Below are 21,529 nucleotides of genomic sequence, written 5' to 3'. Positions count from 1 at the left end.
TGCTGGTCAGTTGTGCCTCAATTCCAAAGGGAGGAGAGTATAATGAAACATGCCTAACTTCCACTTCCCATTATGGCCTGAACTATTATCGTTGTTGAGGTTAACGTTGGAATGTCTTTGACTGGGAGGAAGGGTCCATTCAGATGGTTGGAGGGGATTAGAATTTTATTTTTAATTTACAGAGGGAAGAGCATAATCAAGGAGAGATTAGTATCTGCTGCAATCCCTCAGATCCTCTCCTCTCAGACCTCAGCTGGCAACTGGAAGCATTGAGATGGCTCCACTCTGGCTCCAGCACTAATGTCTGAGTAGCTGGAATGTCACTTTGTCTCTCTAGACCTCTGCTGCTGTAGCAATTCTGGTTTGAACTAGATGATCTTGTAATCCCCAGATGGGTTCTTCCTGCCTACTGCACAAACAAAATCAATTCAGAGACCATAGCATTGCAGAAAAGAACGAGTTTAACTGACACAAGACCTGCCATGACACACAGAAGACAGGGTTATTAATCAATCTCACTGAAGGCTTGGAGGTCAGGGTTTTTCAAAGATAGTTTGGTAGGCAGGCGGCTAGGATATGGGTGCTACTGATTGCTTGGGGATGAAATCACAGTAGTGTGGAAAATGGCCCTCCTGCACTAAGTCTGCTTCTGGGTAGGGGTCACAGGACTGGTGGAGTTACACGTCAGTGTGGGGCCATTCCATAGTCACAAATGCAAAAGCCTGGAAGAGACAGCTCAAAAGATCAGTCTTACATTCCATGATAGTGATGTTATTTACAGGAGTAATTGGCAAAGTTGCAAATCTTGTGACTTCCAGAACAATGGCTGGTAATCCTTTAACTATGCCTACATCTTAGTAGAATTCAGGCCCCTCTCATCCTCCTAACTTGGTGGCCTTTCATTAGTTTTACAAGGGTGGTTTAGTTTTCAGGAAGGTGTATTCTAATTTAAAGTATAAGCTAAATTTATCCAAAAGTTACCTTGGCCCATGCCCAGGAATGAGTGAAGACAGCCAGCCTGTGAGGCTAGAAAGCAAGATGCAGTCAGCCATGTCAGATTTCTCTTACTGTCATAATTTTGCAAAGGCAGTTTCAATTTTTTTTTTTTTTTTTGAGATGGAGTCTCACTGTCTTACCAGGCTGGAGTGCAATGGTGCGCTCTCAGCTCACTGCAACCTCTGACTCCCTGGTTCAAGCGATTCTCCTGCCTCAGCCTCCTGAGTAGCTGGGATTACAGGCACGTGCCACCATGCCCAGCTAATTTTTTTGTATTTTTAGTAGAGACAGGGTTTCACCATGTTGTCCAGGATGGTCTCCATCTCCTGACCTCGTGATCCGCCCACCTTGGCCTCCCAAAGTGCTGGGATTACAGGCGTGAGCCACTGCGCCGGGCCTAAAAATATTTTTAGTAGTGACGGGGTTTCACCTCGTTGGCCAGACTGGTCTCGAACTCCTGAGCTCAGGTGATCTGCCCGCCTCGGCCTCCCAAAGTGCTGGGATTACAGGCGTGAGCCACTGCACCCAGCCCATCTGTCGTTCTTCTCTCTAGACTGTGAGGTCCAAGAACGCGGCACTATGCCTGTAATGCATCTGTGCATGCTTTCCCTTGGTAGACCCTGGAACACAGCAGGTGAATGCTTCAAGGGACAGTCTCAACCCTGTGCACCCTGCCTTAGTGGTTACTGAATGCTTGCATGATTGCATTTGAACCTCACAACAGCCTGAGACGCTGCCAGCACTCAAAAAATTACCTGCCATCTCGCTGTTGAGAAGAGGGGCCTGAAAGAGGCGATCAAGCTGCAAACCCAGGCTCAGAAGCCAACTGCCTGGATTTAAGTTCAGCTCAATTCCTTACCAGATATTTGGCAAGCCACTTAATATTTCTCTCTCTCTCTTTTTTGAGACGGAGTTTTGCTCTTGTTGCCTAGGCTGGAGTGCAATGGCACGATCTGAGCTCACTGCAACCTCTGCCTCCTGGGTTCAAGTGATTCTCCTGGCTCAGCCTCCCAAGTAGCTGGGATTACAGGCGCCCACCACCACGCCCAGCTCATTTTTGTATTTTTAGTAGACACAGGGTTTCACCACGTGTGCCAGACTGGTCTCAAACTCCTGACCTCAGGTGATCCACCCGCTTTGGCCTCCTAAAGTGCTGGGATTACAGGGCTGAGTCACAGAGCCCGGCCACGCCATTTAATCTCTCCAAGCCTCGTTTCCTCCACTGTACGATGGGGATAGCACCTACTTCAGAGATTGCTACGCCGAATAAAAGGAGCTGGCATATCATGCCTAACATATAAGAAGCACGTGATAGAGGTCACTGACTAGCTTTAGCCTCAGGCCAGCAGCCTCCCGCTCTCCCTACCCTGCGCGCCCCACGTGCCTCCTGTAAACAAGAGAACGCGCAGGCGCCGCAAACCAGCGCCCATTGGTCGGCGCGCCGTCGCCCGGCTGGAGGGAGGACTCAGGCCCCGCTGGCCGCGGGCTCGGTACCCGGTGTGTCGGTGGAGCGTCTGTTGGGTCCGGGCCGCCGGCTTCGCCCTCGCCATGGCGCCCTGGCTGCAGCTCCTGTCGCTGCTGGGGCTGCTCCCGGGCGCAGTGGCCGCACCCGCCCAGCCCCGAGCCGCCAGCTTTCAGGCCTGGGGGCCGCCGTCCCCGGAGCTGCTGGCGCCCTCCCGCTTCGCGCTGGAGATGTTCAACCGCGGCCGGGCTGCGGGGACGCGGGCCGTGCTGGGCCTTGTGCGCGGCCGCGTCCGCCGGGTGAGTACGCGCCGGGGGCGGGGGCGCCAGGCCCGGGTCCAAGGGATAGGAGCTTTGACCTAACATTGGGATGGGGCCTGCCCGCTGGACGAACCGATCTCTGGTGATGGGGAATGGGCAGCGCCGCACGGGCGGGGCCTTGGGCGCCGTCAAGGGCCGACCGTGCCCGCCTCACCTACTCCTCTCTCCAGGCGGGCCAGGGGTCGCTGTACTCCCTGGAGGCCACCCTGGAGGAGCCACCCTGCAACGACCCCATGGTGTGCCGGCTCCCCGTGTCCAAGAAAACCCTGGTGAGTGATGAGGCTCTTGGGGTTCCCCGCCCCGAGGTCGAGTAAAGCAGCAGTTGGATGATGACGGGTCAGGTCAAGACGCAGGGATCTGAGGTAGCTGCTGCCCCACCTTGAGCCACTTCCCAGGCCCCGAGGTTTGGAAACCAAGATGCTATGAAGGGGAGGATGCCCCGGTGCAGGCCGTGCCTCACTGTCCACTGTGATGGGGTGATTGCCTTAGGGGTGGCTCTCATCTGAGGAGCCTCCAGCTCCATCTTGGCCAGATCTTGCTCCCCAGATCCAGATCCAGGCCCCCAGAGCAGCTTCTTCCTCTCCCTCCAGCTCTGCAGCTTCCAAGTCCTGGATGAGCTCGGAAGACACGTGCTGCTGCGGAAGGACTGTGGCCCAGTGGACACCAAGGTTCCAGGTGCTGGGAGAGCCCAAGGCTGCTGGGGAGCCCAAGTCAGCCTTCACTCAGGGCTCAGCCATGATTTCTTCTCTGTCCCAAAACCATCCAGACAACAGAAACGAGACTTTCAGCTCAGTCATTTCCCTGTTGAATGAGGATCCCCTGCCCCAGGTGAGGAGCCCTCAGCTTGAGGAGCCCTCAGCTTGAGGAGCCAGCCGCTGCCTCATCACCCTTCTCCCTTCCCTCTGGAGTGGGTTTCTCTGGTCAGCCTAAAGACTGGTCTGCCTATCCAGGACTTGCCTGTGAAGATGGCTTCAATCTTCAAGAACTTTGTCATTACCTATAACCGGACATATGAGTCAAAGGAAGGTGAGGACCCAGCCTTGGCTGTACCTGTTCCTATCAGAACAGGACTTTCCCCCCAACTTGGCACCTTGGTGTGTGGGAGGAGAAAGACAAGAGGCAGTGTACCTGTTCAAGGACCCCATAATTCCTGAGCTCTCCCTAAGCCTTCCCAGCCTGGCAGCCACCCTGAGTACCTGGCCCCTTCTCCCACCTTATCTTCCCGCTCAGAAGCCATGGGTCTTGGCCGGGCGTGGTGGCTCACCTCTGTAATCGCAGTACTTTGGGAGGCCGAGGTGGGCAGATTACCTGAGGTCAGGAGTTCAAGACCAGCCTGGCCAACATGGTGAAACCCCATCTCTACTAAAAAAAAAGTACAAAAATTAGCCAGGTGTGGTGGCGCACACCTGTATACCAGCTACTCGGGAGGCTGAGGCAGGAAAATCACTTGAACCTGGGAGGCGGAGGTTGCAGTGAGCAAAGATTGTGCCACTGCACTCCAGCATGGGTGACAAGCGAAAACTCTGTCTCAAAAAAAAAAAAAAAGAAGCTCTGCGTCTCCATCACTCTGGCAGGGTGGGATGGGGCAGAGGCTGGATTTTTTGTGCTGGAGAGTCCTTGACAACATGGCCTTTCCCCACCACCTCTTGTGGGTGGTGTCCTTTAGACCCCATTTACTGCTTTTGCACCTGGGAAGTCATCACTTCAGTTTGGCCCTAAAAGTTGATCAGACCTCCCACTCCATCACTTGCATGTCTGGCCCCCACCCCTACCTGCTCCCCGGGGAAACCCCTGCCTGCTAGCCCCAATTGCCCTTCCTTTTATCTGCCTGGGGTCGAACCCCTCCTCTTCTGCTCCTTGGTCCTCAGAAGCCCGGTGGCGCCTGTCCGTCTTTGTCAATAACATGGTGCGAGCACAGAAGATCCAGGCCCTGGACCGTGGCACAGCTCAGTATGGAGTCACCAAGTTCAGTGATCTCACAGGTAGGGATAGTGGCCACAGTCCTCATGGATCCAGGAAGAGACAGGACCTTGCTCGCAAGGCCTCTGGTCAGGTCTGGCTTAGAACACTCTTCCTCCCCATGCCCTGCCCACCTTTGCCCGCAGAGGAGGAGTTCCGCACTATCTACCTGAATCCTCTCCTGAGAAAAGAGCCTGGCAACAAGATGAAGCAAGCCAAGTCTGTGGGTGACCTCGCCCCACCTGAATGGGACTGGAGGAGTAAGGGGGCTGTCACAAAAGTCAAAGACCAGGTTGGACCCCTGGAAGTGAGGGTGGGACATGGACACTGCACTGGGGCTGACGAAGGGGCCCGGCTCTGACTCCAACTCCACCCATCTCTTGTAGGGCATGTGTGGCTCCTGCTGGGCCTTCTCAGTCACAGGCAATGTGGAGGGCCAGTGGTTTCTGAACCAGGGGACCCTGCTCTCCCTCTCTGAACAGGGTGAGCATCTCGCTCTACTCCTCTGTCCCCAGCCTAGCCCCTCAGGAGGGCTTCTTGGGACCAGCCTTCTGTCTCCTAGAGCTCTTGGACTGTGACAAGATGGACAAGGCCTGCATGGGCGGCTTGCCCTCCAATGCCTACTCGGCCATAAAGAATTTGGGTATGCATTAATGGGGTCAGGAGGGGCAACCGGAGCCACTTCTCCCTGTACAAGAAGTTACTTCATAATGGGGGGGAGACATGAGCATGAGAGTCACACAGAACTGGGTCCAGGTCTTAATGCTGACCCAGCCAGGCGTGGTGGCTCATGCCTGTAATTCCAACACTTTGGGAGGCCAACTTGGGAAGATCACTTAAGGCCAGAAGTTCAGGACCAGGTTGGGCAACATAGCAAGACCCCATCTCTACAAAAAATTAAAGACATTAGCCAGGCATGGTGGCTTGCATCTGTAGTCTCAGCTACTTGGGAGGCTGAGGCAGGAGGATCGCTTGAGCCCAGGAGGTTGAGGCTGTAGTGAGGCATGTTTGTGCCACTGTACTCCAGCCTGGGTGAAAGACTGCTGGGATGAGCTCTTGGTGAGGAGTCAGAAGTTGGAGTTGAGTTCTGTCTCTGCCACTTTTCTTGCTGGCTACTGGTCCCTCCTCCCCATCTCTCCCAGCCTCAGATGTATCATTTCTAGAATGAAGACATTCTTCAGAGGGGATGGCCTGTGGCCTGGGGTGGACGAGGAATGTGAAACCTCGCGTAGAGGGCTTAGTCCATTTCTGGCTGTGAATGGCAAATGGGAGCCTGCCCTTCTCTACTCACCCCCACCGTTCCCCAGGAGGGCTGGAGACAGAGGATGACTACAGCTACCAGGGTCACATGCAGTCCTGCAACTTCTCAGCAGAGAAGGCCAAGGTCTACATCAATGACTCCGTGGTGCTGAGCCAGTACGAGCAGAGTGAGTGAGGGGCAGGGTGAGGTGAGGTCAGGTGGGGCCGGGGCCTGGGTGCCTACTGATGCCACCCCTTCCCATCTCAGAGCTGGCAGCCTGGCTGGCCAAGAGAGGCCCAATCTCCGTGGCCATCAATGCCTTTGGCATGCAGGTGAGGCCCTAGCCCCACTGCCCCTGCCCCATCTCTTGTTGACCTCCCCGACCTCTTCTTGGAGTCGATCCCCTACTCCTTCTCCACCTCCAGTTTTACCGCCATGGGATCTCCCGCCCTCTCCGTCCCCTGTGCAGCCCTTGGCTCATTGACCATGCGGTGTTGCTTGTGGGCTACGGCAACCGTGAGTTCCGCTGCCTGTCCTGCATCCAGCCAGGCCACAGGCAGGGGTGGGATCACAGCATCTCAGGTCCTCTAGAGGGGAAATAGGGGGAATGCCTAGGAACCCTGTCCTTACCCACTGCCTGGGCCATGACCAGGTGGGCATCATCTGTCCTCTCTATGGAAGGGAAGCTGAGCTGTGGGAGGGTAAATATTGATGGCCCAATAACCTGCAATAGGCGGGTGGGTGCGTGCTTCCTCCCTGCCCCAGGGCTTCTCCCTGAGGCTGGTAGGTGGGCCCCTCGCTTTCTGCTCTTTTCCTAGTCCCTGTCACACAGTAGGCCCAGTGCAAGTATTTGAAGGGTGCACAGTGATTAAGGATCTGCCTGGAGAATTAAGGACCCTGATCCTTGTGCTCTGCACTGCACCCCAGGCTCTGACGTTCCCTTTTGGGCCATCAAGAACAGCTGGGGCACTGATTGGGGCGAGAAGGTGAGTCTTGCTGGCTTGGCCCCTGGCCCTCCAGCCGCCATCCTACCCTGGTGCCCTCACCAGCTCCCCCTCTCCCCCAGGGTTACTACTACTTGCATCGCGGGTCCGGGGCCTGTGGCGTGAACACCATGGCCAGCTCGGCGGTGGTGGACTGAGGAGGGGCCCCCAGCTCGGGACCTGGTGCTGATCAGAGTGGCTGCTGCCCCAGCCTGACGTGTCCAGGCCCCTCCCCGGGAGGTACAGCTGGCAGAGGGACAGGCACTGGGTACCTCAGGGTGAGCAGAGGGCACTGGGCTGGGGCACAGCCCCTGCTTCCCTGCACCCCATTCCCACCCTGAAGTTCTGCACCTGCACCTTTGTTGAATTGTGGTAGCTTAGGAGGATGTCGGGGTGAAGGGTGGTATCTTGGCAGTTGAAGCTGGGCAAGAACTCTGGGCTTGGGTAATGAGCAGGAAGAAAATGTTCTGATCTTAAGCCCAGCTCTGTTCTGCCCCCGCTTTCCTCTGTTTGATACTATAAATTTTCTGGTTCCCTTGGATTTAGGGATAGTGTCACCCTCCATGTCCAGGAAACTTGTAACCACCCTTTTCTAACAGCAATAAAGAGGTGTCCTTGTCCCGAGTGTGGTATAAATGCTCAGTCCCCGGGGGTGAGGAGAGATGGCAGGGACTCCTGGCGGGTCAAGGTGGGATAGCTGGTCCTGCCCAGGAGCCTGAGGGGCCAGCTTCTGCTTCAGGAACTAAAAGGAGATGGGGAGAGACCCACAGAGGGATCTTTATTCAGAAGCACTTGGCTGGCTTTTCTCTCAGGCCCTTGCTCCGAGGGACGGATGGGATCAGCCACAGGGTGCACCCTCTCTCCATCTTGCATAGAGAAACTCAGTGGTTGGGGTCAAAGGTCGCTCTCCCCATAGAGGGCACTGGAGAAGGCCACGTAGTCCAGGGCTCCAGCCGGGGCCCCAGATCCCTTGTAGGGCACCATACGGCGGATGCAGTACTCGGCCTGCTCGGCAGGGAGCTCGCGCCGCAGCTCCTCGGGGGTGATGTAGTTCTGGGGAGAAGAGGCGTTGAGGACCCACAGGTCCCGTGCCCTGCCCTAGCCCACCAGCCCCTCCACCGCCTGGGACTCACCTTGTCTCCTGCCAAGATCTTGAAGGAAGCTACAACTTGCTCAGTCGTGTCAGTCTCGGCTGTCTCTCGGGTCATGAAGTCTATGAAGGCCTGGAAGGTCACCACCCCAGCTGCGTTGGGGTCCACCATGGTCATGATGCGAGCAAACTCCACTTCCCCCTGCAGGGATAGAGGCCAGGCACTATGCCCATGAGCACTAAAACCAGGAGGGCTCCCGGTGTCCCCTCCTGGGGACTGTCCAACCTCAGCTAGCAGAGCCCCAGTAACAAGGGTGTTCCCTTCCTCCAGAGACCTTAGCCCTGGCTGTAGGAAGTCCTTTATGGTAGGCTGAAATCTGCATCCTACCCACGGCAGGAAGCAGATTTGCTCCCTGGTCCTGATTTTTTTTCCAGGGCCACACCCGTTTGTGTAGTGCTGTTTCCCTACAGGTAAAAATGTTGCAAGCTCAGACTTTGGGTCCACACAGAACTGGGTCCAAGTGAGTTTTACCTCCCTGAGCCTTGCTAGCCCCTGTGTGGATGTAATGAAGATGCAGGGGATGATGTATGTGAAGATGGGAGGTGCACAGTAGGTGATCAGCACAGAGGAGGGGGTACTTTGGGACTCCTGGGAAGGAGCTGGGGAGCTCTCACCAGGTCATAGCCCATGGAGATGAGGCAAGCTCGGAAATCATCAGGCTCCATCATCCCATTCCGCTTCTGTAGGGGGTGAGTGGTTATCAGGCTTGGTCTCCAGCCTCCACCAGCCCCCAAGTGTCTTACCCCACAGGGCCAGGCCCCTGCTGACCCTGTCAAAGTGGTTGAAGGATGCTCGGAACTCGTTGAGCTGCTCCTGGCTCAGTCCCTTGGCGTCTCGGGTCAGTACCTGGTTCTCCACTTCATTGATGGTGCGGGCAATGGAGGTGAGCAGCTGCTCCCAGCCCACGCGGATGTGCTGGCGGTCAGGGGACAGGCCACTGTCAGTGGGCGGCCAGTGCCTGGCCACTGGCTCTAGCTCCACATCCAGTTCACTGAATGACCCTGGGCAAGTCCTCCCCCTCACTGGGCCTCCATCCCCATCTGGAGGCTCCACTGAGTACCCCACCCCCACCCCAGCAGTCCTTCCTGTCTTTTGATAACCAGCTATGGCCAATCTTGGCCTGGTTTTGGACGGCTTTGTGACTCTGGAAGGGTCACTTTCCATCGCTGGGTCTTAAGGGACCTGGCCAAGCTGAACTGGGGACTCTGCTGGGACACACATGCTCTGTCCAGCTGTGATCTCCCTGGGCCTCCTCAGCCAGTGCTGCCTCCCCTCTCTCCTGAGAGGGTGTGATCCCACCTCCATGCTGTAGACAGTGTGCTTATTGTCGAACACCAGGCTCTCCTGCAGCAGCTGGTGGTCACCCTCTAGCCGGTCAATGTTAGTCTTGTAGTTGATAATGTTCTGCTCCTGCTGCCGTAGCCCAGCCATCTGCTCCTCCAGAGAGCCGGCTAGCCCTGCTGCCAGCCGCCCCACTTCCTGCAGGGGTTCCCAGGCAGCATGAGGGCTCCCAACTCCCTGTGGCCCAGCCCCGGCCCCATCCCCCCAGGTTGGACCCACTATCCCAGCCCTTACCTCCACCTTCGCCTGGATCCAGGGTCCAATGGCATTGGCCTGGGCCGCAAACTGTCGCCGGAGCCTCTCGTTTACCTGCTGCCGTGCCAGCTCCTCCTGCAGTGTCTGGTCACGGCTGGGCACCAGCTTTCGGACCTGGGAGGAGGGCAGTTATGCCAGAGCCAGCTCTGGGGGCTGGGAAATGGCTTTAGGGGAGATGGGCTCCAGCTCCTCAAACCTCAGCCCCTGTTGCTTTGAGCCAACTTGTCTGGGATATACGAGAAAGCTCCTGGGCAAGTCACTAACCCATGTGGGCTTCAGTTTTCTCATCTGCAAAATGGGGCTGATGGCATCATTTATAACTAATATGGGTGGATTTATAAAAGATGTCCACACACAAGGCTTAATTCTACTTCACATCAGTCCTGGCAGGAGAATGCTGCTGTTACAGCTCATCATATACAGATGAGCCCGAGACAGGCAAGGCGATTTATCCAATCCCACTTGGAGTCTGTGGCAGACCCCACATCTGAAGATGGACTTTATTCTCCATATCTTGGGCCACCCGAGATTTCAGGGTGGTCACAGTATGCAGGAGGGGGTGGGAGGAAGGCTGCAGGTGGCACTGACCATATCCCACTTGGTGTTGATGTCCTGCGGGCTGAGGGTGATGTAGGGATTGGTGGAGCAGGGCCGCAGCCCATACGTCTGGCAGATCTTCTGGATCTCACCCTGGATGCCCATGATGGCACCTCGCTCTCGGTCAGCCTCGGGCAATGTTGCCTTGAACTGATCGTGCGCTGTCAGCAGACTCTGGGGACGACAGGCAGGAAGTGTCAGCTGGTGTCCCCCACTTACCACAGGCAACAGAAAGGGCAGCAGTGTGCCCCAGGCCACCCACCAGTCCTGGGCGGTCCTGACACAAGAACCCCGGCCTCCTGTCTTCCAGCCCAGCACTCGGAAACTGGGGTTTTCCTCCCATCCCTATGCCCCAGGAGCCTAAAGTTGTGGGTGGCAGAATTTGGGGCCAGCTTTCCTGTCATCCTATCCATCCCCTGCAACCCTGGCACCCACCTGGGTCTCCTCCACAGAGTGTACCAGCCACACGTCCTGCAGGTCCTCCACGGCACCATCCAGCCAGTTGTTGAAGGGCGCGGCCCGCCGGGCAAACTCCAGTTGCAGCTGGTCAATGGTCTCCAGGAGCTTCTCCATCCGCTAGAGGTGGGAGGCGTAGTGGGTCAGAAGCCTGCCCTGCAGACCTGGCCTCACCCACCTACCCACCCCCCAGCTCCCCGGCCCCCAGCCCCACCTCTAGCGCATCCCGCCTCTTCTGGGTCAGGGTGCCCAGGTTGTCCCACTGATCGCAGATGGCCTGGCAGCGGCTATTCACTGAGGCCGCCTCGTGGTAGTCCAGCTCACTGGGAGCGAGAAGTAGGGCGAGTGTGGGGCCAGCCCCAGCCCAGATGTCCTAACTGCACTCCCAGGGCTGGAACCTGCTCCCCGGATGGGGGTGAAGGCGTGCAGGAGCCAGGGCAGGTGGTGGGTAAAGCTGGGTGCTTTCCAAGAGGGGCGGTACCGGCGCATCCCTCTGGGCAGGTGGGCGCCCGCGGGTCCTTAGCTGCAGTCCATGGAGGTGCTTGGGTGGAGGGGCGGGGTTGCGCAAGAAGGGGCGGGTTCATGGGAGGGGGTGGCCAGGCCAAGGCTGATGGGGAGGGTTTGGAGCAGTAAGCCGGGTGAAGAGAGCCGGCAGGTTAGAGGGCAGGTCACGGAGTGAGACAGGTCAAGCGCCAGTGGGAAGAGTGTGAGCAGCAGAGCGGGGTCCGGAGGTGGGGGTGGGGTTCCAGGAGGGGCGGAGCGAATGGGACCTGGGTACCACGGCGGGGTTACAGAACCCGGAAGAGCCTAGTGTCTTGAGAAGGGCAATGGGGATCAGGGTGGGGCTCGCCACCGGGGGCGGGGCCGGGGGTGTTGGGGGCGGGCCCCGCGAGGCCCCGCCTACTTGAGCTCCTGGGCCAGCGCGGCAATGTGCTCCACGCGGTCCTGGTGCGCCGCCAGGTCGCTCTCAAAGGCCTCGTGGCGCCGCAGCAACGCCCGCACCTCCTGTAGCGAAGCCGAATCGTAGTCGCGCTGGCTCAGCATCTCCTCCTTTCCTGCTCAAAGAGATGCCGGCTCCGGTCACCCAGTGGCGGCAGGGGCAGGGGTGCGCGGCGGGCTGCGTGACCATGAAGCCTCATCTGCTAAGGTGGCGATCGCACCGGCCTAGCCCGTCCTAGGGGTTTGCTCTGCGGCGTCGGTGTAATAACGTAGGTGAAAGTCCTCTTCCGTGGCGTGATCCGCAAATGACATCAGCGTCCCCTGAGCGAGCTACGTCCAGGGGGCCCTTGGTACAGTTTTAGCATAATTTGACCTTAAAATAGCTCTCAACGATTCTGTAACCCCCATGAGCCCCTGACTCGGCCTCCTTTGTTCACTACAGAAATCCTCAACAGAACAACGAATGGATGTTTCTATCCAGAGTAATATATTTGACTCGTGCAATATTTTAGCGTCAGTATACTTTGAGTATGACATAAGTGATGTTAGGGTGAGGAATGGACTCACCTTTGAACACCTGATACATATAAAATAAAATGCTAAATTGAATTAATCAGAGCAGATCTACAGAAGACCAGAGCAGGGCTGGGGGGTGAGGGGGAAGGCTGAGTTTATAGAAAACAGGCGGGTGTGCGGTGGCTCATTCCTGTAATCCCAGCACTTTGGGAGGCTGAGGTGGGTGGATCGCTTGAGTCCAGGAGTTTGAGACCAGCCTGGGCAACAAAGTGAGAACCCATCTCTACAAAAAGTACAAAAAGTTACTGGGCGTGGTGGTGCACGCCTGTGGTCCCAGCTACTTGGGTGGCTGAGGCAGGAGGATCGCTTGAGCCTGGGAGGCAGAGATTGTAGTGAGCCGAGATTGTACTAGCCTGGGCAATAGAGCAAGACTCTGTCTCAAAAAACAAAACAAACAAACTGTGGCCCACAGAGGGGCAGTGGCCAAAAGAGAGGCCTAGGTTGCACCACAGCAAGTCAGGGTGGGACTAGAAATCCAGTCTCTGGCTTTCCTGCAGAGCACCTACCCTTGTCCTGTGCATTTTGCCAAGAACCTCCCCTCCTGCCCCTGCACACCAATCTCCACCCCAAGAGACAGTCCAGCCCCATGAGGTAGGTCTACCTACCCCGGGTCCAGGCTTCATGCAGGGAGGCCTTCTGCCGGAACTTCTCAGCCAGGTGCTGGAGTCGCTGCAGGCGCCGGATCTCCGAGAGCAGCCAGTCCTCATAGCCCTTTTCCACCTGCTCCAGCCCCCGCCAGGCGTTGGCTATGTCCTGTGGAGCAGGCAGGGGTGCGCTCCATCACGGTTTGCCCATTGTACAGATGGGATACGGACCCCAAGGTCACCTAGGGAATGTGTGTAGAGCTCACCGAGACCAGCTTGCCCTCGGAGGGCATGAAGGCAGGCCGGTGGCTGAGCCGCAACTTGGTCTGCAGTGTGTTGAAGTTGATCTCCAGCTGGCACTTTTCCTGAACACGGGGCGGCTTGTGCAGACGCCGGTAGTCCCGAAAGTCCTCTAGTTTTCGCTGCATGGCACTCATGCTGGGCTCACCCACACGGTTCTCCAGCCATGGGACAGTGCGGCGGATCCACTCCAGCAGCTGACAGGGCCAGGCAGGGGCAAGGCAGACAGCTCTGCGCTGACTTGCCCAGCTCACCCACCCCTCTCCACCCACACCCAGGCTGTGGCCAGAGTGTAGGTGGGGGTGACTTTGACAACTACGAAAGCAGGATGGGGTAGTCCCCACAAGTCAGAGAAGAAGTGGGATGGTTGATTTCTGAGTCCAGGGGCTAGTATAAGTTGGCACAGAGCAGAGGGCCATGTGACTACCTAAATACGAGTGAATGGATCGATGCAGAAGTAAATGGATGAATGATGAGTGAATCAATGACTGACCAGGAGCATGGGTTGGCAGAAGGGCAGGTGATGGGTGGGGATGGACAGGAGGAGGCTGGGAGGAAGCCAGGGCTACTCTGAGCAGAGGGAGGCTCTGCAGGCCCACGCTTGGGGTTAGCAGGGTTGGGAGAGCCAGTAGGGCTGGGGTGGGGAGAGCACAGTGGGAGCCCAGCCTCACCTCACTGGCAAGCTTCTCATACTCCTCCATCAGCTTCTCGTTTTCCTGGTTCACTGCCAGCACCTTGCAGATCCTGTTGGCAGCTGTCTCTGCCTGTGGGGGGAGTGGGCAGAGGGCTGGCATTAAAGCAAACTGCTTCTGTAAAGCCCTTAAAACCCAGAGCCCCGCCGGGCGCGGTGGCTCACGCCTGTAATCCCAGCACTTTGGGAGGCCGAGGCGGGCGGATCACGAGGTCAGGAGATCGAAACCATCGTAGCTAACACGGTGAAACCCCGTCTCTACTAAAAATACAAAAAAATTGGCCGGGCGTGGTGGTGGGCGCCTGTAGTCTCAGCTACCTGGGAGGCTGAGGCAGGAGAATGGCATGAGCCTGGCAGGCAGAGCTGGCAGTGAGCCGAGACCGCCCCGCTGCACTCCAGCCTGGGCGACAGAGCAAGACTCCGTCTCAAAAAACAAAACAAAACAAAACACAAACAAACAAAAACAGAGCCCCCAGCTGGGCGTGGTGGCTCATGCCTGTAATCCCAACAGTTTGGGAGGCTGAGGTGGGTGAGTTACTTGAGTCCAGGAGTTCGAGACCAGCCTGGGCAACATGATGAAACACTATCTCTACAAAAAATACAAAAATTAGTCAGGTGTGGTAGCACGTGCCAGTAGTCCCAGCTACTGGGGAGGCTGAGGCAGGAGGCTGAGGTCAAGGCAGCAATGAGCCATGATCACGCCACTTCACTCCAGCCTGGATGACAGAGTGAGACTCTGTCTCAAAAAACAAACAAACAAAGAATGGAGTCCCTGCAAATTGGGAAAGGGATGGGGGGAGCACGGCTCTTAGGTAGGGAGGGAGTTTCCAAACCAGGGTCCTCTGCTCCTGCTGAAGACTGAGTGTGTGCAGCTGGCACAGTGGCACTCCAACCTCCGTGGTCTGGCGCCTCCAATGTTGGACTACAGCCAAGGTTGGGCCCTTGGGTCCACAAGCCCAGGCAGCAGCAGTTGGGCCGCCTTACCTGCTCAGCCCCGGCAAAGGCATGGTAGAAGCAGGACACATAGGTCATGATGGCCTTCTCGTCCGGCTTTGGGGTGTTCACAATGTCTAGGGGAGGACAGCACGGTGTCTACTGGCCAAAGCCAGGGGTCCCTCCCCAGGCAGAGAACTCTCTCTGGGTGGGAGGGCTGGAAGCATCCAGTCATGGCCACCAGCAGCCAGCCACCCAAGCCCAGTGTTTTCTCTTCCTTGAAACCCTCTCTCCTTACCCCAGGGCTCAGCAACTTCCCCATCTCCCCACCTTGGGGTGAGCAAAGTATGAGGGACTGGGTGGGTGAGTGTGAGTGGGCAGCCACTGTGGCCCTCGTGAGGGACTGGTCCACGCTGTCTCATGCCTTGAACTATCCTATACCTCCCTCGGTCTGTGTGTCTTTCCCCCAAGTCCACAAGCTCCTCAGGGCAAGAAAAAGTTCTTCTCCAGCAGTGCCCACACAGCCTGGGCATCATGCATAGTAGATGCTCAGAAAGTGTTTGCTGCTTCAGTTGACTATTGCCTTGCCTAGGCATGGGGACCACAGGCAGGACGTGAGGGGAGCTGCCAGTCTTGGGGGACCAACATCCCAGGTAACCCAGGTAACTGGGATGTGAGGCAGAAGGTAGGGCCATTACACAGGGGAGAGGTGGCAGAGGCTGGTCCTCTTTGGGGGATGGGGCATGGGACAAGATAGAGGACTCCTGGAGAAGGGGGACTGTGACCAGGGAGTGGGGTGGGGGTGGTCGGAGCATCCCAGGAGGAGGAAACGGCCGTGCAAAGGTGTGGAGGTTGTACCAGGCCCAGTGTGGAGAATGTGGGGTCTTCCCCTGGGCTAGCTCACTCTCACCTTCTGCATCCAACATCTTGGGGATGTCCAGGTATTTCTCTGCCACCTCAAAGGCAGTGTTCAGGTTTCCGATGGGGTCATCCTAGAAGGGTGTAAGGGAGGAGGGTGAAAGGTCAGCTGCAGGCAGAGGCCTTGGGCTGGGGTGGCGGGGGCCTCTACCTTTCGCAGTTTGGCGTAGTCAATGAGGTCAGGGCGGTGTCGGTGGATGAGGGCACAGAGGGCCAGGCCATCCTTCCAGCTGGACAGAGAGAAGAGGGGGGTCAGGCCTGGGTTCAAGCTGGGGCCCCGTTCTCCCCTTGGCCCAGGAGCACCCCCCAGAAGGACAGCCTCATCTGTAAAATGGAGTAAAGTACAAATCCCTTAGCTTGGCGTTTGAGGCCCTTCATGACCAGATCTGGACCATCTCCTGCTAGCTCATCACGATTCCGTCACACACTCATGCTTAGGCCCGACCAGTTTCTAAATATTTTTGGCCTCCAGCTTCCCTCTGGCTGGAATGGCCTTCCAGGGAAGTCTCAAACACTCCCTCCTCCAGGAGTTACTGGAACCCTCCTGGATTCAATTCCATTCCACTCAACAGTTACTGAGCCCTCTTTTCAGACACTGTTCCAGGAACTGTGACCTTTCCTTCCCTGTGGCTTGTGACAGAGACCAGCTCAGTGCCCTTCACTGACCAGGGAGGGCTCCTCTCTATGCCCAGTACCCCACAGAGGCCCAGACACATTTGGTAACCAGCTGACAGACCTGGTGTGGAAGTTCTGCACGTTGACGTTGCGGTACGGTGCTGTCTTCCTCTGGCACCACAGAAGCAAGCCTTCCTTGGCTGAGGTTTCTGGGTCGGGGGGAGGTGGGAGGATTCATTGGGAAGGGGTCCAGGTCAGCCCTCTCACACTCCTTTTTTTTTTTTTTTTTTTGAGACAGGGTCTTGCTATGTCATCCAACTGGAGTGCAGTGACACGATCATGGCTCACCGCAGCCTCAACCTCCCAGGCTCAAGCCATCCTCCTACCTCAGCCTCCCTAGTATCTGGGACTATAGGCACATGCCACCATGGCCAGCTTTTTTTTTTTTTTTTTTTTTTTGTATTTTTTGTAGAGATGGGGTTTCACCATGTTGTCCAGGCTGGTCTTGAACTCCTGGGCGATCCTTCAAGTGGTCTGCCCGCCTCGACCTCCCAAACTGTGGGGATTACAGGCCCCAGCCACTGCACCTGGCCCCAACCTCCTTTCCCATTGCTCACCTTCCACAGAGATGTCCTGGATGGCGAAGCGAAGGATGATGGTCCAGATCATGCCCAGGGTCATCTTCAGGTTCCCGTCGACAATCTCTGCAGGGCAGGGGTCAGGGGACAGATTTGCCTGGCATTCAAGGTCTGTGCTATCTGGCCTCAGCTTACCTTCCCCTCTGATCAGCCCTCTGGCCCTTGTCTCCCATTTCAGGGCTGGCACCTAGTAGGTGAGCACCTAGCAGGTGCTCAATAAGCATCTCTTTTTCTTTTTCTTTTTTTTTTTTTTTTTTTTGAGATGGAGTCTCGCTCTGTCACCCAGGCTGGAGTGCAGTGGCGCAATCTCCGCCTCCCAGGTTCACACCATTCTCCTGCCTCAGCCTCCTGAGTAGCTGGGACTACAGGCGCCCACCACCACGCCCGGCTAATTTTTTTTATTTTTAGTAGAGAAGGGGTTTCACCATGTCAGCCAGGATGGTCTCAATCTCCTGACCTCATGATCTGCCTGCCTCGGCCTCCCAAAGTGCTGGGATTACAGGCATGAGCCACCGTGTCTGGCCTCTTTTTCTTTTCTTTTTTTTTATTATAATTTTTTCCCATGGAGTCTCCCTCTTTGCCCCGGCTGGAGTACAGTGGTGCAATCTCAGCTCACTGCAACCTCCGCCTCCTGGGTTCAAGTGATTCTCCTTCCTCAGCCTCCCTAATAGCGGGGACTACAGGCTGCACCACCAAACCCGGCTAATTTTTTTTGTATTTTTAGTAGAGATGGGGTTTCACCATGTTGGCCTGGCTGGTCTCGAACTCCCGACCTCAAATGATCTGCCCACCTCAGCCTCCCAAAGTGCTGGGATTACAGTCGTGAGCCAGTGCACCAAGCTGAATCTATTTTTTGGGGGGTGACAGAGTCTTGCTCTGTCGCCTGGGCTGGAGTGCAGTGGCATGATCTCAGCTCACTGCAACCTCTGCCTCCCTGGTTCAAGCAATTCTTCTGCCTCAGCCTCCCGAGTAGCTGGGACTACAGGTGCATGCCACCATGCTCAGCTGATTTTTGTATTTTTAGTGGAGATGGATTTCACTGTATTGGCCAGGCTGGTCTCGAACTCCTGACCTCATGATCTGCTTGCCTTGGCCTCCCAAAGTGCTGGGGTTACAGGTATAAGCCATCACCCCTGGCCTGCATCTATTTTTTTGTTTAGTTGGTTGGTTTTGGGAATTTTTTGAGATGGAGTTTTCTCTTTGTGTGTGTGTGTGTGTGTGTGTGTGTGTGTGTGAGAGAGAGAGAGAGAGAGAGAGAGAGAGAGAGAGAGTGTGTGTCTCTCTTGTCACCCAGGCTGGAGTGCAATGGTGCAATCTTGGTTCACTGCAACCTCCGCCTCCCAGGTTCAAGGGATTCTCCTACCTCAGCCTCACGAGTAGCTGGGATTACAGGCGTGTGCCACCATGCCCAGCAAATTTTTGTGTTTTCAGTACAGACAGGCTTTCACCATGTTGGCCAGGATGGTCTCAAACTCCTGACTTCAGGGTGATCCATTTGCCTTGGCCTCCCAAAGTGCGAGAATACAGGGGTGAGCCACTGTGCCTGGCCAAGATGGAGTTTTGCTATGTTGCCCAGGCTGATCTCCAACTCCCGGGCTCAAACAATCCTTCCGCCTCAGTCTCCCAAGTAGCTGAGACTACAGCGCTACCATGCCTGGCTTGTTATTTAGCAATTATTTCACTGAACTCTTACTAGGGTTCGGGGGCTGAGCTGGCACTTTGGGTATATTGGCTTTTCTTTCTTTTTTTTTTGAGACAGAATCTAGCTCTGTCACCCAGGCTGGAGTGCAGTGGCAAGATCTCAGCTCACTGCAACCTCGGCCTCCCGGGTTCAAGTGATTCTCTTGCCTTAGCCTCCTAAGTAGCTGGGATTACAGCCACGCGCCGCCACACCCAGCGTATTTTTAGTAGAGACAGGGTTTTACCATGTTGGCCAGGATGGTCTTGATCTCCTGACCTCGTGAGCCCCACACCTCAGCCTCCCAAAGTGCTGGGATTACAGGTGTGAGCCACCAGGCCTGGCCGGCATTTTTTTTTTTTTTCTTTCAGACAGAGTCTCTCGCTCTGTTGCTCAGGCTGGAGTGCAGTGGTGTGATCTCGGCTCACTGCAAGCTCCACCTCCCAGGTTCATTTGATTCTTGTGCCTCAGCCTCCCAAGTAGCTGGGATTACAGGTGTGCGCCACCACACCCAGCTGATTTTTGTATTTTTAGTAGAAATAGGGTTTTGCCATGTTGGCCAGGCTGGTCTCAAACTCCTAGCCTCAAGCAGTCCACCGGCCTCAGCCTCCCAAAGTGCCGAGATTACAGGCGTGAGCCACCGTGCCTGGCTGGTACACTGGCTCTTTACAGGCTCTCTTGCGAGGCAGGGATTATTCTCATTGCTGAGATGAGGAAACTGAGGCTCACAGAGGTGATTTGCTGATGTCAAGAGAGGCCCCCGTGCCCTGCCCAAGACCCTTCCTGCCACCTCCTCACCTTCAGCACCAATGGACACCAGTTTAACCCCCTTGCTGGCAATGAAGTCCAGGGCCTTGTTAACGTTGGCGATTTTGTGGAAGCGCATCTTGCCTTTATCTGGCCTAGGCAGCCTCTCACCTGGGTTTAAGAGGAGAGGCCAAGGGCCAAAGGTCATGAGAGGCAGCTGAAGCTATTATCCGCAAACTCTCCCCTCCCCACCAAATCCCGTCCAACACTCCGCCACCCTATTCCCCCTGCTATCCAGATGTTCCTGGGTCCTGGGGCCCAGGTGCACTGATTTGCCATCCTCACCTGAAATGACCTCCAGGAGCAGCATGAGTTTGAGGCCATTGCGGAAATCTTCCTCGATGTTCTCGATCTGGGTGCCTGCCTTGCGCAGGTGTGAGTTGCACCAGGCAGTGAAGGTCTAGGGGCAGAGGACAGCACTCAAACCCTACGACTGGCTCTGGGGGATGTGGGGCACAGTCCTGTCTCCTCAGTCAGGGTAGGTCTCAGAGCCTTGTATTTCTGGATTCAAGTCTCAGCTCAGCTCAGCCACTGACTTGCTGTGCATCCTGCGCCAGTCCCTTTCCCTCTCTGAGCTTTCGTTTTCCTGAGAGGGGAGAAATGGGGTCTGTGACCCATGCAGGTCCCAGTTCAGACTTGGGGCACCCGGCCACCAGCACCCCAGCCTTGGGGGTCTTAAACACTGGAGGGCCCTTAGAAAATGTTAACACATTCAAAGTGTGGGGCCCTCTGAGATTTTGAACCATAGGAGCCAGTGCAGGGTGATACTGCCTTTCTGAAATCTGAAAACTCCTGGACTCAAGCACATCTGGCCCTCAGGGTTTTGCCTAAGGGACTGTCTCTGTATTTCTGTTTTCTCAGTGCTACTGACCTTCTAGGGTTGTTGTAAATTGGCCTCCAAGTAGACCCTAGATGAGTAAGGACTCTGAGGGCTGTTGGAGCGTCAGCTGGCACTCGGGCCCAGCCTGATCTCATTTTGTTTTTTTAGAGAGAGACGGTCTTACTATGTTGCTCAGGCTTGTCTCAAGCTCCTGGGCTCAAGTGATCCTCCTGCCTCGGTCTTATTATGTTGCCCAGACTGGTCTCAAGCTCCTGGGCTCAAGTGATCCTCCTGCCTTGGCTTCCCAAAGTGTTGGGATTACAGGCATGAGCCACCATGCCTGGTCTGATCTCATTTCTGGGGGTGACTGCCCACCCCTTCCCCAAAAGTCAGCCTCAGCCTCCTTCTGAGATGGGAGGGATGGTACAGGGCTGTGTGTCTGTTGGGGATAGGGGTGACACGACACTTGGTACACAAGTTTCTGCCAACCTACCGCCCTTCAGGTCCTGAATTCTGCCTTTCCATAGACTACTTGGTAGAGTCAGGGTGGGCTCCAAGGCCAACTGAGCCACTCATGCTCTGTGATCTAGGGTCAGCCCCTTTCCCTCTTCGGGGCTTGGTCTTCCCATTTGTGTAATTAAAGGATCAGAATCTATGATGGCTCAGGTCTTTCTTCTTCCAGCCTGGCAGGATTCTTGGATTCAGAGCATCCCCACACCACAAAGCAGATACTCCTGGGAGGTGGCCCTGGGAGCCATTTGGAATTCTTCCCCTCAGCCACCTTTCCTTCCTCAGACCAGCTTGCCAGATGCCCTGGGAGCTGGACATGGAAGATGATGCGTTAAATACTTGAGGGGCTGTCATTGCTAAGGAAAGGGAGTGAGCTTCCCATCACTGGAGGTATGTAAGTAGACACTGAGTACAACTTGATGGGAACCTAAGCACTGAATAGGGCAGTTCGATTTCCCACAGTTCCCTCCAACCCTGGAGTCTAAGATGCTTTGAGTTTGGAAAGGGCAGGGGGATAGGCAGGTCTGGGTGGTGCCAAACATGACTCTTTTTTTTTTTTTGGAGACAGAGTTTCGCGCTTGTTGCCCAGACTGGAGTGCAATGGTGCGATCTCTACTCACTGTAACCTCTGCCTCCCTGGTTCAAGCGATTCTCCTGCCTCAGCCTCCCAAGTAGCTGGGATTACAGGCATGCGCCGCCACGCCCTGCTAATTTTGTATTTTTAGTAGAGATGGGGTTTCTCCATATTGGTCAGGCTGGT

General features: G+C 56.0%; 2 protein-coding genes across 3 annotated transcripts in view; one reads left to right on the top strand and one right to left on the bottom strand.

The window, feature by feature from the left end:
• The first annotated feature begins 2,425 nt into the window (after nucleotides 1-2,425).
• On the top strand, nucleotides 2,426-7,584 carry CTSF (cathepsin F). The gene is given in 14 exon segments (XM_063608590.1): nucleotides 2,426-2,757; nucleotides 2,949-3,047; nucleotides 3,369-3,473; nucleotides 3,475-3,606; nucleotides 3,729-3,804; nucleotides 4,647-4,760; nucleotides 4,884-5,029; nucleotides 5,124-5,220; nucleotides 5,300-5,380; nucleotides 6,045-6,164; nucleotides 6,245-6,309; nucleotides 6,403-6,493; nucleotides 6,905-6,963; nucleotides 7,044-7,584. Coding segments are annotated over 14 exon segments (1,473 nt in total). The 5' UTR covers nucleotides 2,426-2,544; the 3' UTR covers nucleotides 7,119-7,584.
• Nucleotides 7,585-7,718: 134 nt separating this feature from the next.
• Nucleotides 7,719-21,529, bottom strand: part of ACTN3 (actinin alpha 3) — a 17,560-nt gene continuing 3,749 nt past the window's right edge. For both annotated transcript variants that reach the window (XM_055094551.3, XM_003828673.6), the window contains exons 2-21: nucleotides 19,725-19,839; nucleotides 19,431-19,550; nucleotides 16,934-17,020; nucleotides 16,438-16,525; nucleotides 15,853-15,931; nucleotides 15,694-15,775; nucleotides 14,835-14,920; nucleotides 13,831-13,923; nucleotides 13,126-13,356; nucleotides 12,881-13,028; nucleotides 11,665-11,815; nucleotides 10,975-11,083; nucleotides 10,740-10,880; nucleotides 10,296-10,478; nucleotides 9,687-9,821; nucleotides 9,411-9,590; nucleotides 8,880-9,026; nucleotides 8,726-8,791; nucleotides 8,094-8,252; nucleotides 7,719-8,013 (exon numbers count right to left, since the gene is read on the bottom strand). In XM_055094551.3, the coding sequence (XP_054950526.1) occupies nucleotides 7,855-8,013; nucleotides 8,094-8,252; nucleotides 8,726-8,791; nucleotides 8,880-9,026; nucleotides 9,411-9,590; nucleotides 9,687-9,821; nucleotides 10,296-10,478; nucleotides 10,740-10,880; nucleotides 10,975-11,083; nucleotides 11,665-11,815; nucleotides 12,881-13,028; nucleotides 13,126-13,356; nucleotides 13,831-13,923; nucleotides 14,835-14,920; nucleotides 15,694-15,775; nucleotides 15,853-15,931; nucleotides 16,438-16,525; nucleotides 16,934-17,020; nucleotides 19,431-19,550; nucleotides 19,725-19,839 (2,559 nt within the window). In that variant the 3' untranslated portion in view covers nucleotides 7,719-7,854. The remainder of the gene's footprint in view (nucleotides 8,014-8,093; nucleotides 8,253-8,725; nucleotides 8,792-8,879; nucleotides 9,027-9,410; nucleotides 9,591-9,686; nucleotides 9,822-10,295; nucleotides 10,479-10,739; nucleotides 10,881-10,974; nucleotides 11,084-11,664; nucleotides 11,816-12,880; nucleotides 13,029-13,125; nucleotides 13,357-13,830; nucleotides 13,924-14,834; nucleotides 14,921-15,693; nucleotides 15,776-15,852; nucleotides 15,932-16,437; nucleotides 16,526-16,933; nucleotides 17,021-19,430; nucleotides 19,551-19,724; nucleotides 19,840-21,529) is intronic.

Source organism: Pan paniscus, chromosome 9 (genome assembly GCF_029289425.2).
Source record: "Pan paniscus chromosome 9, NHGRI_mPanPan1-v2.0_pri, whole genome shotgun sequence".
NCBI lineage: Eukaryota > Metazoa > Chordata > Mammalia > Primates > Hominidae > Pan > Pan paniscus.
The sequence above is the reverse complement of the archived record's forward strand: the minus strand, read 5'-3'. Positions and strand labels throughout refer to the sequence as shown.